Raw genomic sequence first — 17,610 nt, forward strand, 5'->3', positions numbered from 1 at the left:
CCGGCAAGGCTTGCCGGGGGCCTCAGAGTCGTCCTCGGCAAGGGTCTTGCCGGGGGTCTTCGTCTTCTGGTCCCGCACGGACCTATAGGCCATCAAACTTTATGAGGATCTACATGCTACCACGCATGTGTTCCCAAATCTTGGCCTTAACATTGTCGATGGTGTTAGAACTCTTAGCCTCAAGGGCGACGGCTTGCTGGTGCTGTGTAGGTTGCCCCCGGCAAGGAGCTTGCCGGGGCTACGCAGACCGCCCCAGCAAGGATGTTGCCGGGGGAGGTCCAGCTCGTCCTTTGTTCTCTGTTCACTATCTTGATTGCCTGTCTCGGTAGTCTTGTGTTTTGTCCTCTGTTGTCCTGTCAGGCCCTGCTGCAGGCGTGGCTACGGCTGCTCGTGCACAAGTAAGGGGTACAGAAAGAGCCCGTACTTTTGAACACCGACAGAAATCGATCCAATCACAACAACGGAATAATGGAAAGATGGAAACGAACTAAATCATTCTTCATCTTCAGAAGCATATTCCTCGATGAAGGAAGCGACAACAGTACGAGCTTGGGAAATCATGGGTTTAACCACGATGAGAGTAATGCAACATGCAAACAGATGCAGTAGAATGAGACACAACATGATACACACAGAGGAATAAAGCTATAGTAAGATATCACAGATGACCCGAGGAATATGACAGTGACGAATGGAAACAAGTGATGAGAACGGAATGGCATGAACACAATGATATCCGAGGTTGACAGCAGAATAGAATGATGCGTAAGGGAAACACAACATATGATAATGATCAGGTAAACTATCAACACAGAGCATGAATGTAAACTGCTAAAGGAATTGCAGTAAAGTAGAATGAACCAGTGGTGCTCGATGGCGACAATCAGATTTGGTAGACCAGTTTACCCTTCTGCCAGAGGGATACATCTGGTTGAAGGGGTTGTGACTTAACACGGAAGATAAACTCTCTGACTGTATTCTCCTTCAACATAGAGCTGATCAGACTGGTTGATTTCACTCGTGGTAGATACTTGTCGGCGATCTCCAAACCTTCGGTCGACCTTCATGAACCACAGTCAGTCTTGGTTGCCGAAAATCTAGCTCGGTGAAGACAACAACTCTTCAACACTCGAGCGGAAACCTATCCGTCTAGAGAGTGCGCAGCTCTCAAGAGTAATAGGCACAAGAACTCTAACTCAGAACTACTGTGATGCTAAACCACTGTTTAAGTTTGGGCTCTTGTTTTTTCTCTCTCGATGGATCTTAAACTCAAATCACTCGGAGAGGGGTTGCTCAAATCAATCTTCTCAGAAATCTCAAGTGGAGCAGCCAACCGATAATGTTGGAGAGGGGTGGCTATTTATAGCCGCAGCCTTCCCTAATGGGAAACGACCAAATTGGACACGAGGAGCAGCCAATGACTGAACGACACGAGTCCAACGGCTGGAAATTTGAGCACAACGGTAACATTACTTGCGGAGCAAGTAATACTAACTCCTTAGTCCGAAAGATATCTCCTGCAGCACGAAGAACAACATCTACTGCTACCAGGTGATAATTCGGAGCATAAAGAGATTTCTCTCGCATCTTTCATAGGTTTTGGGATAAGCATCACAGCGGATCTAAGCTTTGAGAACCTATACCCCTCTTAATAGTACGGAGGTCATATGACTCAAATGAACCAAAGAAAAAAGATGAAAAGAATACTATGTCTTCAATTTGTCTTCGACTTCCGTTCGCTGCAGTCAATTTCTTCGGACGATGATACCGAATCAAAATGCTTCGCTTCAGCATTAAATGTTCGAGGGGTTAATTCCTTCACATCAATCTTCTCGTCTACATGTCTTCAACATATGTAGCTCTTTATTCTCTGCAACGTAGATATACTTCAGTGAACTTCCTCGAACTTGACACCGGAGACAACATCCTCTTCGGTTTTGTATGGACTATGTCTCTCTATATGCACTAGCAAACAAATCAGTCCATACCTGTTTCTGTCAACAATCTCCAAAACATAGGTAGGCAGATATTGCACCAACAACACCTCATCCTCTTTTACCAAGTACTCCACCATCCTTCTTACTCTAAAAAATGACTCAGGTCGTCGCCCGCATCCACACACTTTCCCCACCTCGACATCGCATCCGACGCCCGTACTTGTCAGCATTGGTGGTCTCTTTTCGCCGCCATCGTAGCACCTCCACGGCCATGCCACCACCTCGACTATGCCGCCGCTTGCCCACAAGGTGTTCGACGCTTCGCCCGCAAGGTACCATGGATACCAACGTCTGTGCAACATGAAGTGGGAGGCGACGGCGATGGCGGCGTGGCCAGAAGTACCGGTTGCGAAGGGAGGGGGAATACCGGCGTTGTGCCCCGACGGACGGGCCAGGGGGAGGATAAGGCGGCTGTGGCGTGCGTCCATGCCAACACAAACCCAACCCAAATTTTGGCTAGGAATGGGTCACGAATGACGAAAAACACGGATGACTGTCTATTTGCGTCAGTGCGTTCGATCGTAATTTTTTGTTCATTTTAACCCAAATGAATGCGCACATAAAATGCGTCGGCACGTTGAAGTTGCCCTGAGAAATCGGTGGCTCAATCTTTGCCAACGTATATTATGGGTGTCTTCAAACTCCCCTTCTCGGTGTGTGATGATCTTACTAGAATGGTGAGGAACTTTTATTGGGGATCTTCAAAGGGGAAATGGAAGGTGCATTGGAGGAGGTGGGATCATCTTCTTCAGCCAAAGGACAGGGGAGGTGTGGGCTTTCAAGACTTCCGGTTATTCAATCAAGCGTTGCTAGCTCGGCAGGCTTGGCGACTACTGGCCAACCCGGATAGCCTCTATGCCTAGGTTCTTAAAGCAAAGTACTACCCGTATGAAAAGTTAGAGGATACGGTATTCACAAGCAATGCATCTTCGTCATGGCAAGCAATTAGCCATGGTCTTGACTTGTTGAAAATAGGACTAATATGGAGAGTAGGGAACGGTAAGAATATCAGAGTATGGAGGGACAATTGGATTCCAAGACCATTTCCTTCAAGCCGGTCTCGCTGCAGGGGCGTTGCCGTATCCGTTTTGTCGCAGATTTGCTTAATACTAATGGGTCTTGGAAAGTGGAGACACTATAGCAGTATTTTCTACCGGCTGATGTGTTTGAGATTTTGAAGATTCGAGCTTCGCCAAGGGCTGCCGAAGATGTGATTGCATGGGCACCAGGCAGACACGGTGTATTCTCAGTCAAATCGGCATACGAATTTGCGTTTCAGGAAGCATTTGGGGCGGACGCGGCATTGTCTAGTACGCCGTCTTCAGGAGGAAGAACCTGCTGGAACCTTATATGGAAGTGTGCAGTACCCCCAACGATCCGGAATTTCGCTTGGCGTTTAGCGACTGACGCTCTTCCCACTTGGAAAAACAAGAATAAGAGGGGGCTCGAGGTTGTCAACAGATGCCCGGTTTGTGGAATGGAAACGGAGGATAATTTCCATCCTTTTTTGAGATGCCAGCGGGGGCGCGATCTGTACAAGTTAATGGCGAAGATCTGGAAATTGCCGGCTATTGAGTCATTTGTGCCCAATGGAAGAGAGTGGCTACTGCATGCGCTGGATTCATTAAGCGAGCTTGATAGGTGTAAGGTTCTGCTCATTTTCTGGAGAAGCTGGTATGTGCGGAATGAAATCATACATCACAAACCAGCGCCAGCTATGGATGTCTCTGCCCGTTTTCTGAGGAGATACTTTGATGAATTAGTAGGGATTAAAATGAATCAAGGTATGGATCCGGCTAAAGGGAAAGGATATCTGAACTTTGATCAAAATGCAGCGATCAACCCCCAGAGCTCAGTTTCTGTATGTAAGTGGAAGCTTCCCGATGAGGGTTGGATAAAACTGAATACAGATGGCTCTTTTGTTGACTCTGACAATGCGGGTGCTGGCATGATCCTACGTAACTCTACTGGGGGGATCATCTTTTCGGCATGCAGAGCGTTATTTTCTTGCAGAGATGCGGTTGAAGCGGAACTAGGTGCAATCATGGAGGGTTTATCTCTGGCAATACAAAGATCCGAACTGCAACCGTTGCTGTCGAGACGGATTCAAGCATGGCAGTGGCCATGGTAACATCTGCTGGAGTCGATCGATCAATTTATGCTGCTTTGGTGAATGAAATTAGACTTCTTATGAGTCTTAGACAAACTTGTATTACTCATGTTGCGAGAGACCAGAATAAAACTAGTGATAGTTTGGCTAGATTTGCTCGTGTTGAGGGACGAACTATGACCTGGTTGGGGTCTGGTCCAGATGAAGTCTTGGGTATTTCCCTTGATGATTGTAAAGACATTATTATTTGAGTAATACAAGTGATCCCGCAAAAAAAAAGTTGCCCTGAGAAAAAAGAATTTGTATTCACATCTGTTGAGACGTGGTTAAACGAAAATAACCTCCCGAAGAAATGGGTCAGCGCAGTTGGCCAAGGATCCACTTCTGCTTGGTCGTGCGAGGCGTCAACAGCGCCGCCCGTCTTGCCGTGCTGTGGAGTGGATCCCTCGCCACCGGTCGAGCCCCACCCGCAAACTGGATCCTCTGACCGACGTCGCTGGCCTGGCCCACGTGTCAGCGACCAAAGGCTTCCACCAACAAGCACGCACCATCGCGTGGCTGAATTTCGTGTTTTGACCCTTTTTGCAAACAAAATCAAGATCTGACCCCCGTTCGAAAAAAAATCGGGATTTGACCCTTTTGCTACCGCCAGAGCCCCTGGCGGTAGGGTTAGACAGGCTACCGCCCGATACCCTGGCGGTAGGGTGTGATGGAGGAAGACGGGGGCCGTCACCGCGCGCTGACGTGGATAAGTACCTTACCGCCAGACAACCAGGCGGTAAGCTGTCTAACCCTACCGCCAGGGGATCTGGCGGTAAGGTGTGGCAGGGTTTTGCCATGCATGCCTTCTGTAACGAGATATGCAAGCGTCCTGGGTAGGGTCCTGTGTTTCGTGTAAAATTTTATAGACATAAGAAGTTTGATCACATCCAAAAAGTGTGATCACAATTTCATAGAAATATGCAAGGGCCCTGAACATAAGAACCAATAGGCACAATTTCATAGACATAAGCATAATTAGTTTCGCCATTACAGATTAAGAAACAAGTACCAAATAACATAGTTTGATCATAATTTCATAGACATAAACATAACATAGTTTGATTACAATTTCATAGACATAAACATAACATAGTTTGATCACATCCAAATAGTTTCATGAAGCCAAAATAGGTAGCAATCAAACATGACGATCATCAGCAGCCACACACATATATAGTTTAGATGATATCGATGACGATCATCATCTTCAAGCCTTGACGGTTGGTCTTCCTGATAGTAATAAGGATGGCCTGTCCAACATGAAGATGCTTGTCAACGAGGAAGCTCTTCCACCCATCTGTGCTTAAATGTGTGCGACCGTCCGTTTCCACGCCGTTCGCACAAGTAGTGACGGGCCCCCTTGCGGTAAGGCGTATTCCAGCATAGCCTTCTTCATCAGCCTCGATGCCACAACTCTCAGATAGGCTCTTTGGCAATTTCTGAATAAGAAAAACATATCAATTGATAAGTATGGATTATTTAAACTATTAACAATTCCGTGGATTCTACACTAATAACATACCATGACATGTCGATCGATCATGGTACTTGTCAGATGGGTCACGAATGGCGCCCCGATCAACTCAGCACGTGGAAGAAAGTTGTCCCATAGGTTGCACACCTCCCGTTCGCTCAGCCTCACTCTTTGAGCACAGATGGCTTCCTCAAGTGGGTTTTCATAGTCATCATCCTCGTCAATTGGTGGTGGTGGCGCCATGTTCCTTATATAAGCATTGATTGGATAAAGTTAATTAAACATCAATATTTGTTCTAATGCAAGCAAAACAAATATCTAAAATATTCACACAATAAATCATCACATATGGCTATAAGAAAGACTAAACCTAGGGTTCATCTAGGTTCTAGGGTTCATCATATCAACTAGAGAGGGTTCCTCGTATGGCTATAAGAAAGACTAAACCTAGGGTTCATACATTTGCAACTATATGAAATAGAAATACACACATTTTCACACTATGCATTAACCACCTACCAATTTTGCAAAACATACATCTTCACAAATTTGCAATACATTAACCATCTACGAATTTTGTTATGCCTTTATCCTCACAATCTTGCATTCAACATACAGAAAGATTTCTTATAAAATTCATATATACATCACAAAATAAAATGGACCAACATATATGCATTCACCAACATATCCTCACATATGTTGCAATTGTTTCACCCACACATCCTCACATAGGCCTACTACTAAATCATATACTCCTAAACAACTAAAACATCATAAAAAAATCAACACCAAAACCTAGGTTGCACCTAGTGCCAAAAATAACTTCAAAAATAAAAAACCATTGCGAAAACTGATTGGAGGGAATGGAGGAGCTTACCGGCCTCTTCGATTTGCCCCAAAGATCCGCGAAAATGGTGGAGGAAAGAGGGAGATCGAGGGAGGGGATCGGGATGAGGAGAGAGGCGGCGCTCGACTCTGTTCGAGTCGAGGGGAGGAGGAAGAACGGGCTGGTGGGTGGGGTAGGGCCCGCCCGCAGCATCACTTGCCTCTTCGGCACCTACCGCCACCACCTCGGGCGGTAGGCCACCGAACCCTACCGCCTCAGGCTGTGGCGGTAGGCCCTTCCCCCGTCAGTACGCGCCGACGGCCGTCAGTCGCCGTTAGAGGGCCTACCGCCACTGATGATGGCGGTAGGACGTGCAAACCTACCGCCGGCCCTCCTCGCGGTAGTCAAAAGGGTCAGATCCCAAAATAGTTTCAGACAGGGGTCAGATCTCGAATTTCTTTGTAAAAAGGGTCAAAACACGAAATTTTGCCCCATCGCGTCTCAGCGAGACACGCTTGCGCCATGCCGCTTTTGTTTTCTTCTTCTTCTGAATAAACGAGCTTGGCTGGTTGCCCCGCTGTGGTTCAGCCGTTTAGCATATCCGGTTCACAAAACTAGCCACCGAAAAGCCCGTTCAGAAAAAGAGGAAAAACCCACCGTAAGGAGACGTGGGGTTTGAAGATAGACCCATTCCCATTCCCATTCCCATTCCCATTTCTTCCCAAATCCCAGCCCCCGCCGTCTGGCGTCCTCCGCCCCGCCTTCCTTTTTCACCTCTCCCCTTCCATCCACCTCCCTAAGGGCGCGGAGGCGGAGAGGGCGGAGGCGAGAGGGTTCCGCATCTCCGGGCGAGCTCTGGAAGGTGAGTTCGTGTCTGCTCGCGCTCACATCGCTGGGTTCCGCAGCGCCTGGTTCGATCCGCCGTGGGTTTTTTGAGGGTTTTTGTGGCTCGCACATGTGGGGTTTTGGGGGTGGGATTGGTTCTGTGAAATGCGAGGTGTTCTTCGATTTCGTGTTGCTCCGACTCTAGGTAGTTGGGTTCGAGATGTTTGTGCATTCGATTTCAGAGCGCGGTGCTGGCGCTCGTCGCGCTCGCCCGGTTCCACGGCGCGTGTCTGGTAGGGGATTTTGGTTCTGTGCAATGCGGGCGTTTCGGGGGTTCTGGGTTGCTTTGGATTCGAGGCCGGTCGCGTCGAGAGGTTCGTGTGATCGATCTCCGGGGCCCGGTGCTAGCGCTGGTCTCGCTCCCTCCGTTCCACGGCGCGTGTTCGGTTCGATTCGGTGAGCGTTTTGGGGGATTTGGGTTCTGCCCAATGTGATTGGTTAGGGGTTAGGGGGTTCCGGGTTGTTTGATTCGAGATTGTTGTGTGATATTGCAGACGCTGCCCCTGATCCTAGCGATTTTCCATCTCTAGATGATTGAGACCGTCAGGCCGTCCTGTCACTTATTTAGAACCGTCCTGTTACTGCGTGCGTCCGATTGTTGGTACGGAGGTAGAGTAGAAGCATTTCTCTGCGCGGTTCTTTTCTTCGTGACCGGTTAGGTGTTTTGTTCTTATTTCGTGACCGAACTGCTTTCCCCGGGAGGTTTGGGTGCAATAATCTCATGCTCTGCTGGTGCACGCGAGTTTCGATTGTTTGGGGTTTGCAACTCTGCAAAGGGAATTTGCTTCATCGTGGCATAAATCTCCGCTTCCACACTTGCTGCCTACTTTCTGCATCGATAGGAACATTGGCTTGGATTGGTACTAGTTTGCTCTATTTGCGTGGTGAGGGTTTGGATTCGGCTTTGATTTCCCCCGGTCTCCTGTTTCGGTGGATTTGGTTGCGCCTTTTTTTTTTTTTTTGAAATAACCAAGTTGATTCAGTTTCTTCCCCGTTTGTGCTTCATGATAGATTGACAGATCGTTTCTCGATGCTGTTTCTGGTCTGGATGTAGAGTTACGATTTAGCAGGTCCACCATTTTCAGATTACAGTTATGTAGTCGCGAACAATACTGTTACAGTGCTTTTAAGATAGTATTTCGTTCACGATTTTTGTGACGCTGATGTGTTCTGGATGTACTTTTTTGGACTAGCGGACACTTTCAAATGATTGTAGTGTGTTTCTGGAACTTTCTTATACCCTGCTTCTATCCTGCATCTTCGCCACTGTTCCCAAGGTTTAAACATCAACCTATGGAGGTGTTTTATTTGGTCTGAGTTTTGTCAAAATTGCTTTGGTTCACGGCCATTTTACTGTTGTTGGCGTTTTGCACGATCTATCTTTTCCTGGGTGCTCCACCATATGCCTCAGCAACTGGTCCTGAAGTGCTGATTGCTACTTGGACGGACTTGAGTTTATGTGTACATGTTGTTGTAGTTGTATTCATTCCATGTTCCTTCTGCATGCTAATACGTGGGCACAAGCATACCATTCATTGTTTATTAATGGCTGACGGTAGACCTAGTGACATGCGAGGATTGAGTGTTACAGTGGAAGACCACTGCAAGCTATTACTAATGATAGCAGTTAGTATAGTTTTTTGGGTCGAATGTAGTACTCCCTCCGTTCACAAATATGAGATGTTTTGGATATTTCTATATGGACTACATGCGGACTGAAATGAGTGAACAAACACACTAAAATGCGTCTATATACATCTGATTCAGAAAAAAGTTAGAACATCTTATATTTGTGAACGGAGGGAGTAGATCTTAGATCTAGATGCAAATATATTTATATATGTCGACAGAAAATATTGAAATATCTGCTTGTGTTGCTGGTTGTACAAACAATCTGAATCTGGAGAGCTCACTTTTTTTCCGAGATCACGCAGGAGCACTGCATGTTAAGGGCTAATGCTTGGTGGAGTTCTTACCAGTTATGATATGTTTTGTTTCAGTTTTGTTAAGCTACTTCTAGTTCTATTAGTAGACAACCTCAGTGTTCTATTCATATGCTGCAGTAGTATCCCCTTCAAAATGAAAAATACCCAGAAACAAGAAGCTGCTGTGCTTGTTGCCTCTTTGTATTTGTTCTTTTAGTTTTTTATTTCTGGCACTGAACTTTTTTGTTTTACGATTATTTTAATAAAATAGGTTCATACAAATAATAAAAGAGTAATGTAGCACTGACTTTTAACTTGTGGCATTGATTCATAGGAGAAGTGGAGGGAAAAACATAGGAATAGGAAATTTTCCTTTGGTGACACATTTTCCTTTGGTTTGACTTTCAGAGGAGAAACAAAGGAATTTTACAATCCACTCACACCTCTGTCTCGTTTTTTCATTTCTTCGCTCAAAGAACAAGGGCAAAGGCATAAGTTGCATAATAACAACCTATTCTTAACTTTGCATATGTTTAACCTTGACTTGACTATGCTTTTTAGGATTCCTGTGTCTTTTACTATTCCTGTGAGTCAAACACCCAATTCCGCAAAATTCCTATGTTTTTACAATCTTCTGTTTTGCACATGCATCCTCCTATTCCTGGTTTTTTCCCCGTTCGTACATTTTCAGAATCCTGTGAATCAAAGAGCCCAACATGGTTTGCTTTTATCAAGAATATAACAACATTACTATAAAATTAACCTGTGTACAGCTCTGTTCTGCCTTGTATGGAACACAATGTGTTTAGATTTCTCACATTCAATTTTAGCGTGTGCCAATTTCTCCTTGTGCTTGTCATGATTGATGTTACCTTTTTATCACTTTATTGTCATGTTTGATCCTACCTTTTAATTGCCCTAGATGGACAACATTGTTTTCCCAAATTGTTTCCAAGAAAAAATTGTGTATGGTTTATGTCCCACTTCTATTCACCTCATGTTCTTTGCATCAATTGACCCTAGAATTGACTTCATTTAGGTACCTGATTATGGCGGCTAAAACGGGTGGAGCTGTACAAGTGCATAAGAATGACACTGTTAAACGCACAGCAATGGCACGGACTGGCTTGGGCCGTGAAGGAAAGCCCATTAGGTTGCTGTCAAACCACTTTGCTGTGAAGCTTAGTGGGATTGATTCGGTTTTCTACCAATACAGTGTAATGAACAATTCTGAATTTCTGCATTTGTTATTCTTTTCTCAAGCATTTGATAATTATAGTTCAATGCCTGTTCTGAAATTTGTGATTATGCTGCAGGTGTCCATCAAATCTGATGACGATCAGGTGGTTGAAGGCAAGGGCATTGGCCGGAAGGTCATCGATAAAATGTTGCAAACATACAGTTCTGAGCTTGCTGGAAAGGATTTTGCATACGATGGCGAGAAATGTCTATTTACTGTTGGACCTCTTCCACAGAACAACTTCGAGTTCACTGTTATCATGGAGGAAACATCTGCAAGGTACGTATGTACTGTCGATCATAGCAAACTGTGTGAGCTGATGAATTTGCCAAGTGCAAGTAGTTGGATAATGATCCATTTTTGTTCTTTTTTATGGGAAACCCATTCTTGTTCTTAGTGTCCGCACTGCCTACTTTCCTGTTCTTGCTGTCATGTTGTTTGCTTACTGGTATTTCAGTTCCAACTATCAGGATTTTTTGATATTTTTTTTTACATTTGTAGCCAACTGTCCTCATCCATAGTCTAGCTTTTTTATTGTGTCTGTTTTTGTACACATAAATACTCGTGGTAACCAAAGTGAGGAAAACATCCTATATTTGACAGAGTTCTGCTTGAAATGGTTATCCCCCATGGGATTGCTGCGTTGAATTTCTACTTGAAATGGTCAACCCCCATGGGATTGCTGCGTTGAATTTCCTATTTGAAATAGTTAACCCCCATGGGATTGCCGCGTTGAAGTTTTATTTGCTATATATCTTGGTTAAGCCACAAAGGATTGTTATGTACTCCCTCCGTCCGGAAATACTTGTCATCAAACTGGATAAAAGGGGATGTATCTAGATGTATTTTAGTTCTAGATACGTCTCTTTTTATCCATTTTGATGACAAGTATTTTCGGACGGAGGGAGTAGCTGTTAGTTCTGTTAGTGATATTTGTTGTAGTATCATACTCATTGAGGTCCCAAATTTTCCAACGGCAACATGGATAATATATTTTGTTAATGCTCGAGGCACTTTATAGATAAAGAAATACAAATAGGAAGCTTACCCAAACTTCATCTGTTCTTCAGGGCTGTTGGTGGGAGTCCAGGACATGAAAGCCCTGGCCCGGGTGACAAGAAACGAGTAAAGAGGTCACATCTTCCAAAGCAGTTTGTAGTGGGTATAAGCTACGCAGCAAGGATTCCCCTCAAATCAGTTGCCCTAGTGCTTCAAGGAAGCGACTCGGATCATGCCCAGGATGCTCTGCGAGTCCTTGACATTGTTTTAAGGCAACAGCAGGCTAAGCGGTATGGATAATGTAGTTTTAAACTCTGTTTACCTCTTCAGTCTCATTCTGATTGTAATTATTATTTGTTTGTATCCAGAGGTTGCCTACTTGTTAGACAATCATTTTTTAGTGATGACAGTAGAAATTTAGTTGATTTAACTGGTGGAGTCAGTGGTTGTCGTGGACTCCATTCTAGCTTCCGTACTACAATGAATGGTTTATCTTTAAACATGGGTATGTGTTCTTCGGTCGACTTGTGTATTTTGATCCACTTTGCTAATCATGAGAAACTGATGTGGCACATCTATGTTAAACAGATGTTTCGACTACTATGATTGTGACCCCTGGACCTGTTGTCAACTTCCTCCTTACAAATCAAAATGTCAGAGACGTTAGAGACATTGACTGGCCCAAGGTTCATGATATTATAGCACTGCCTGATATCCCAGCTTTTATTTTTCTACTGAACATATATTTTCTTTGCTTTTTTCTTCTTCTCATGATGCTTGTCACAAACTTGTATCTATATATATCTTGCAGGCAAAGAGAATGTTGAAAAATCTGAGAGTTAAAGCTACACACAACAACATGGAATTTAAGATCATTGGGCTTAGTGATCAGCCTTGCTCTAGACAGACGTATGGTTCTATTCCTGCATTGTGTTATTCATTATTTTTCTCACAAACGGGTTCCCCTATTCCACATCTATCCTTATTCCATTTCTATATCTTGTTTGTCCAACCTGCCTCGACTTTCTTCCTCCAGTTATAAGAACATAGTGCTGTAGGATTCACACAGTTAATTTTGTATAACTTTCAGCAGTAATATCTTTGTAAATATACAGACTGAAATCATGATATAAAAAATATAGTTGTCACATCAATTGTCTGTATAATGTATACTTTTATGACCTTTCCACATAATGCAAAAACCCAATGTTTAGAGCCAACCCGGAACACAAACGTTATTTTACTGGAGATATTAGTTTATTTAATAGTCACTACAATTCTACAACCTTCTTTAGTCATGTCGAAATTACATTGCTCCGCAGATTTCCCATGAAAGTTCGGAGTGGAAGCAGTGAAGGTCAAACTGTTGATATTACTGTTGAGGAATATTTTAAATCCAAGCAGGTGTTTTTGGAGAAGCCTTATCTGCCATGTCTTGATGTGGGAAAATCGAAACGCCCAAATTATCTCCCAATTGAGGTTGTAGCCTTGACTGTTTATTCACTTTACGTGTGTCTCACCAGTTTTAGTTGCTGGCTCCACTCAAAGTCCAAGTTGTGATATATGTCTTCCTTTTGATGGTGCAGCTGGCGAACATGATATCACTTCAACGTTATACGAAGGCACTGTCTTCTCAGCAAAGAACGACGTTGGTTGAAAAATCACGACAGAAACCTCAGGATCGCATGAGAGTTGTTACTGATGTGGGTTTGTTGACTTCTGTTGAGATGTTACAACTTAGTTTCTTCCTTAGATACTGACATGCAATTTACAGGCAGTAAAAAGTAACAGATATGATGATGACCCAATCTTTTCTTCTTGTGGCATTAAAATTGATAATCAACTCACGCGTGTTGAGGGTCGTGTTCTGTCTGCACCAATGGTTAGACCTAATCTATTTTACATTTTGCTCTTTTTATATACATGACTAATCTTTTCAAACTGTTCTGATATGTTATTCCAGTTGGTTGTGGGAAATAGTCAAGATTGTGTTCCATTCAAGGGCAGGTGGAATTATAATAACAAGGTTGCTACTTGGTTACTTGTGAGTTGTGACGGAGCACACCTAATAAAAGTATTTTGTACTGAACTTAAATTTCATTTATTACTATTGCAGAAACTATTTGAGCCTGTCAGGATTGAGCGTTGGGCAATTGTGAACTTCTCTGCTCGTTGTGACATGAGCCGGATCTCAAGAGATCTGATAAACTGTGGACGAACCAAAGGCATTGTAAGTTCTTCCATGACTCCTTTATTTCGCAGTAAAGCATGACAGCATGTAGCTTGTCTTGTAATGACATCTGTTGGCCATATATTTTATACCTCCTGTCTTGCGTAGATCATTGAAGGCCCTTACAGCCTGGTGGATGAAGATAACCAAGCTAGGAGATGTGCTCCCATTGTAAGAGTTGAAAGGATGTTCGAAAAAGTTAAAGCAAACCTTCCTGGTCCTCCGGAATTTCTGCTATGTGTTTTACCAGAGAGGAAGAATTGTGATATTTATGGTAATATGTTAAACAATATTCTTTTGCTGCTCGTGGATCTTCATGTAACAATCTTCTTTTACTCTTTTGAAGGCCCATGGAAGAAGAAAAATCTTCATGAGATGGGTATTGTCACTCAATGCATTGTTCCTAGTACTAAGATGAATGATCAATACTTCACCAATGTTCTTCTAAAGATCAATGCTAAGGTACATATACTTGTCTCTTTATCTGATTGTGCCTGTTAGGTTTGACCCAACTGCCTTACCTCACTTACAATAGCTTGGTAGGATGAACTCTTAACATGTTTATTTCTGTTAATAGCTTGGTGGAATGAACTCTAAGCTGGCACTGGAGCATAGCCGTAAGATTCCAGTTATCAATAAGATACCCACAATAATTTTGGGAATGGATGTTTCACATGGTTCTCCAGGTCGATCAGATATACCATCAATTGCTGCTGTATGTCTTCTTCCCTCTCTTGCAGTACTTGCATCAAGCAAATATCTTGTGTTTCCATCCCTTTGAGTACTCCTAAAAGTAGCTGCATAGTTTAGACGGATATGTAGCACAAATAGTCTGTACAATTTATAAAAAGGGCCTGCACCATTCAATGAACAATAGCAAAATCCATCACTTTTGAATCACTATTTTGAACATCTGATTTAGCAGTATGTATGATAAAACTTGCTTTCTTGTTGTACCATTGTGGGATTTTTATTTACCCTGCATATGCTACAGGTTGTTGGATCTAGATGTTGGCCACTAATATCACGCTACAGGGCATCTGTACGGACCCAGTCTCCAAAGGTTGAGATGATTGATTCTCTTTTTAAGCCACTGGATAATGGAAAGGATGATGGTATAATAAGGTACTGTAGACTTATCACCTGTTATTTCTGTTTACACCTGGCATTCTTTTAGTCATATTGTACCATGTATGTTGTTCTAAACCTGTCACATATTTTTGCTTTCACTTTGCATTCCAGGGAACTTCTACTAGACTTCTACACAACCAGTCAACAAAGAAAGCCAGAGCAGATAATCATCTTCAGGTATTTATTATTATTGGCATGACATGTTATAGATATTTTTTGGAATTTACATTCTGATAGTTATGCCGATGGCCTTAGGTATGTTAAGTTTTCTCATAGAATTATTTGCTTGGATTATCAAAGCTTGGTGTAGCCTTAAAAAGGAAAGACACATTTGGTAGTATTTTTTTCTGTTCCACAAAGAGCGATCTCCGTCACACAAGCGTTTAGTTATCTATGTACAGAAAAAGGGACTGGAACTACTAAACCATTTTTTCTTTCTGCCTTTAATTTATTTTCTTTTATAATCAAGAATTAAGTATGGTAGTGGCAGTGTTGGCACCCATGAAACATATCAAAATGACATGCACAAAATCTCATGTAGAAGTTTACGATAAATATGCTGCATTATCTATTCCACTTTTGCGTGTTAAAAAATAGATATATATTTATTTATTAGTGTGTGTTGCTATATTTACGATTTCTTTGTATTAGCACACCTATTTTCTATTAAAAGTTTAAAACAACCAGTTTTTGTAGTTCATGATCGACTGTTGACTTTACTTCCACAGAGGCTACATTCTAAGTAATCATCATCTTGTTTGAACTTATTTATGTAGCTTCTTATATAATTTTAAAAAGTCGTGGTATTCCACACAAGAACTTGATATTGTGAACGAATTATTTCCCTCCACATGCAAAAGCCCAAGCTTAGCTTGCTGTTTGTATGTGGAAACAATAGCACTGTTCAATGCATTGACATCATAAATTAGAACTTTGTCTTTGTTGTCTCCTGTGTTTCAGCTGCATGTTTTCTGCACTAACTAGTTACCAGTATTCTGAATTCGTCCATCATTTTCTTATGTGATCAACATATGCAGGGATGGTGTGAGTGAGTCTCAGTTTAGCCAAGTACTGAATCTCGAGGTTGATCAAATAATAAAGGTTGTCCTTGGCACTTATTTGGCTTGGGAAACTTTTTCTGGAAATGTTCTTTTTTACAGAATTTAATGATGCAGGCTTACCAGAATATGGGTCAGGGGCCACCTCCAAAGATTACAGTTATTATTGCTCAAAAGAATCACCACACGAAACTGTTCCAAGCTGACGCACCAGATAATGTTCCAGCTGGTATGCAATTGTCCTATGTGAAAACATAGCGGAGCACTTCGCATCCGCACCAAAGAAAAGAGAACAATTTAAGGAACTAAATTGCATTCTGGCTTTATGAACAGGGACTGTAGTGGACAAGGGTATTGTTCATCCGAAACAGTATGATTTCTACATGTGTGCTCATGCGGGACCTATAGTAAGTCTCCCTGCTTACCAACCCAATATTTTGGAAATTGCATCATTTCAAGCAGTTTGTGATTCGACTGTTGATTGCATAGTTATCTGGCAGGCTTTATTTGGCATCCTAAATACTGTAGAATTAGTGGCTGGTTATGCATATTACCATCTGTCAGACTTTTCATGTGCTGTGTATATTTGGCATCCTAAATACTGTGAAATGTTTGCTCCCTCGTAGGGCACCTCAAGGCCCACCCATTATCATGTCTTGCTTGATCAGATTGGTTTCTCACCAGATGAACTCCAGAGCCTAGTTCTTTCCCTTTCCTATGTGTAAGTACACGGCTATTTCCCAATCTGTTACTGTACAGTACGTGGTGTTTCTTTACTTTCTTATGAGTTTGGTGGATGATATTATTCTTGTGCTTGTTGCTCAGGTACCAGAGGAGCACCACTGCAATATCTGTGGGTATGTTGACATGTAGTATATCACAATGCACTTCCTTTTGTATTTTTAAGTGTGTCGTGACATTTGAACAATACTGTGTTTTTCATATTCTCCAGTGGCACCTATCTGTTACGCCCACCTTGCAGCAGCGCAGATGAGCCAGTTCATAAAATTCGAGGAGTTTGCTGATACTTCATCTGGGAGTGGTGTCCCTTCGTCGTCAACAGCAGCAACAGTCCCGGAACTGCCACGGCTGCATGCTGATGTGTGCAGTTCGATGTTCTTCTGTTGACGTGGGCTTTCAGTCAGATCGTTGTGCAGCAGGGTTGACTTTTTGTGAGTGAAGAAACCTGATATTGGATAGGTGACAACAGGTTTGGCTGGGAGCAATTTTTTGGATGGTATAGTGTCCGTGGTTAGGGTAGTAGTGTTCGGATAGTAGTAGCAGTTGACACTTGATCGCTAGAAGGCTTATGGATGTGAATTCCAGATTCAAACTTTGCTCCATTTGTAAGCCGTACTTTCGGCATATCCCAAACCCTTTCGGGGTTTGACTACAAGCTGCCCTTTTAATTGAGATATCTTGTTTAATCTTGCGCTGGTACTTGCCTAAAATTAAATGTTGTGATGTCTATAGATGCAACCTACTCCCTCCGTCCGGAAATACTTGTCGGGGAAATGGATGTATCTAGACGTATTTTAGTTCTAGATATATAGTATTTCTGGACGGAGGGAGTACCTGTCAAGAAACATTATACTGGACAGGTGAGAGTAGGTTTGGTTCAGGACCAGTATCTAATAATTGAAGATAATTTGACAGTATGCTTTATTACCATAAAGCGTTGCACGGAATG

General features: G+C 42.9%; 1 protein-coding gene and 1 pseudogene across 1 annotated transcript; one reads left to right on the plus strand and one right to left on the minus strand.

The window, feature by feature from the left end:
* Window positions 1–5,196: 5,196 nt before the first annotated feature.
* On the minus strand, window positions 5,197–6,775 carry LOC123116016 (uncharacterized). The gene is made up of 3 exons (XM_044537033.1): window positions 6,504–6,775; window positions 5,672–5,870; window positions 5,197–5,588 (listed from the first exon to the last, which is right to left on the minus strand). The coding sequence occupies exons 2-3, from the start codon at window positions 5,864–5,866 to the stop codon at window positions 5,328–5,330; spliced, it is 456 nt and encodes a 151-aa protein (XP_044392968.1). The 5' UTR covers window positions 5,867–5,870; window positions 6,504–6,775; the 3' UTR covers window positions 5,197–5,327.
* Window positions 6,776–7,171: 396 nt separating this feature from the next.
* On the plus strand, window positions 7,172–17,347 carry LOC123111521 (protein argonaute 16-like; annotated as a pseudogene).
* Window positions 17,348–17,610: the final 263 nt, after the last annotated feature.

Source organism: Triticum aestivum, chromosome 5B (assembly GCF_018294505.1).
Source record: "Triticum aestivum cultivar Chinese Spring chromosome 5B, IWGSC CS RefSeq v2.1, whole genome shotgun sequence".
Classification (NCBI taxonomy): Eukaryota; Viridiplantae; Streptophyta; class Magnoliopsida; order Poales; family Poaceae; genus Triticum; species Triticum aestivum.

Coding starts and splice junctions, on each gene's coding strand:
- LOC123116016 (XM_044537033.1), bottom strand. CDS start 5,866: ATGGCGCCACCACCACCAATTGACGAGGATGATGACTATGAAAACCCA. Junction 5,589..5,671: donor TGATCGATCGACATGTCATG/GTATGTTATTAG, acceptor TTTCTTATTCAG/AAATTGCCAAAGAGCCTATC.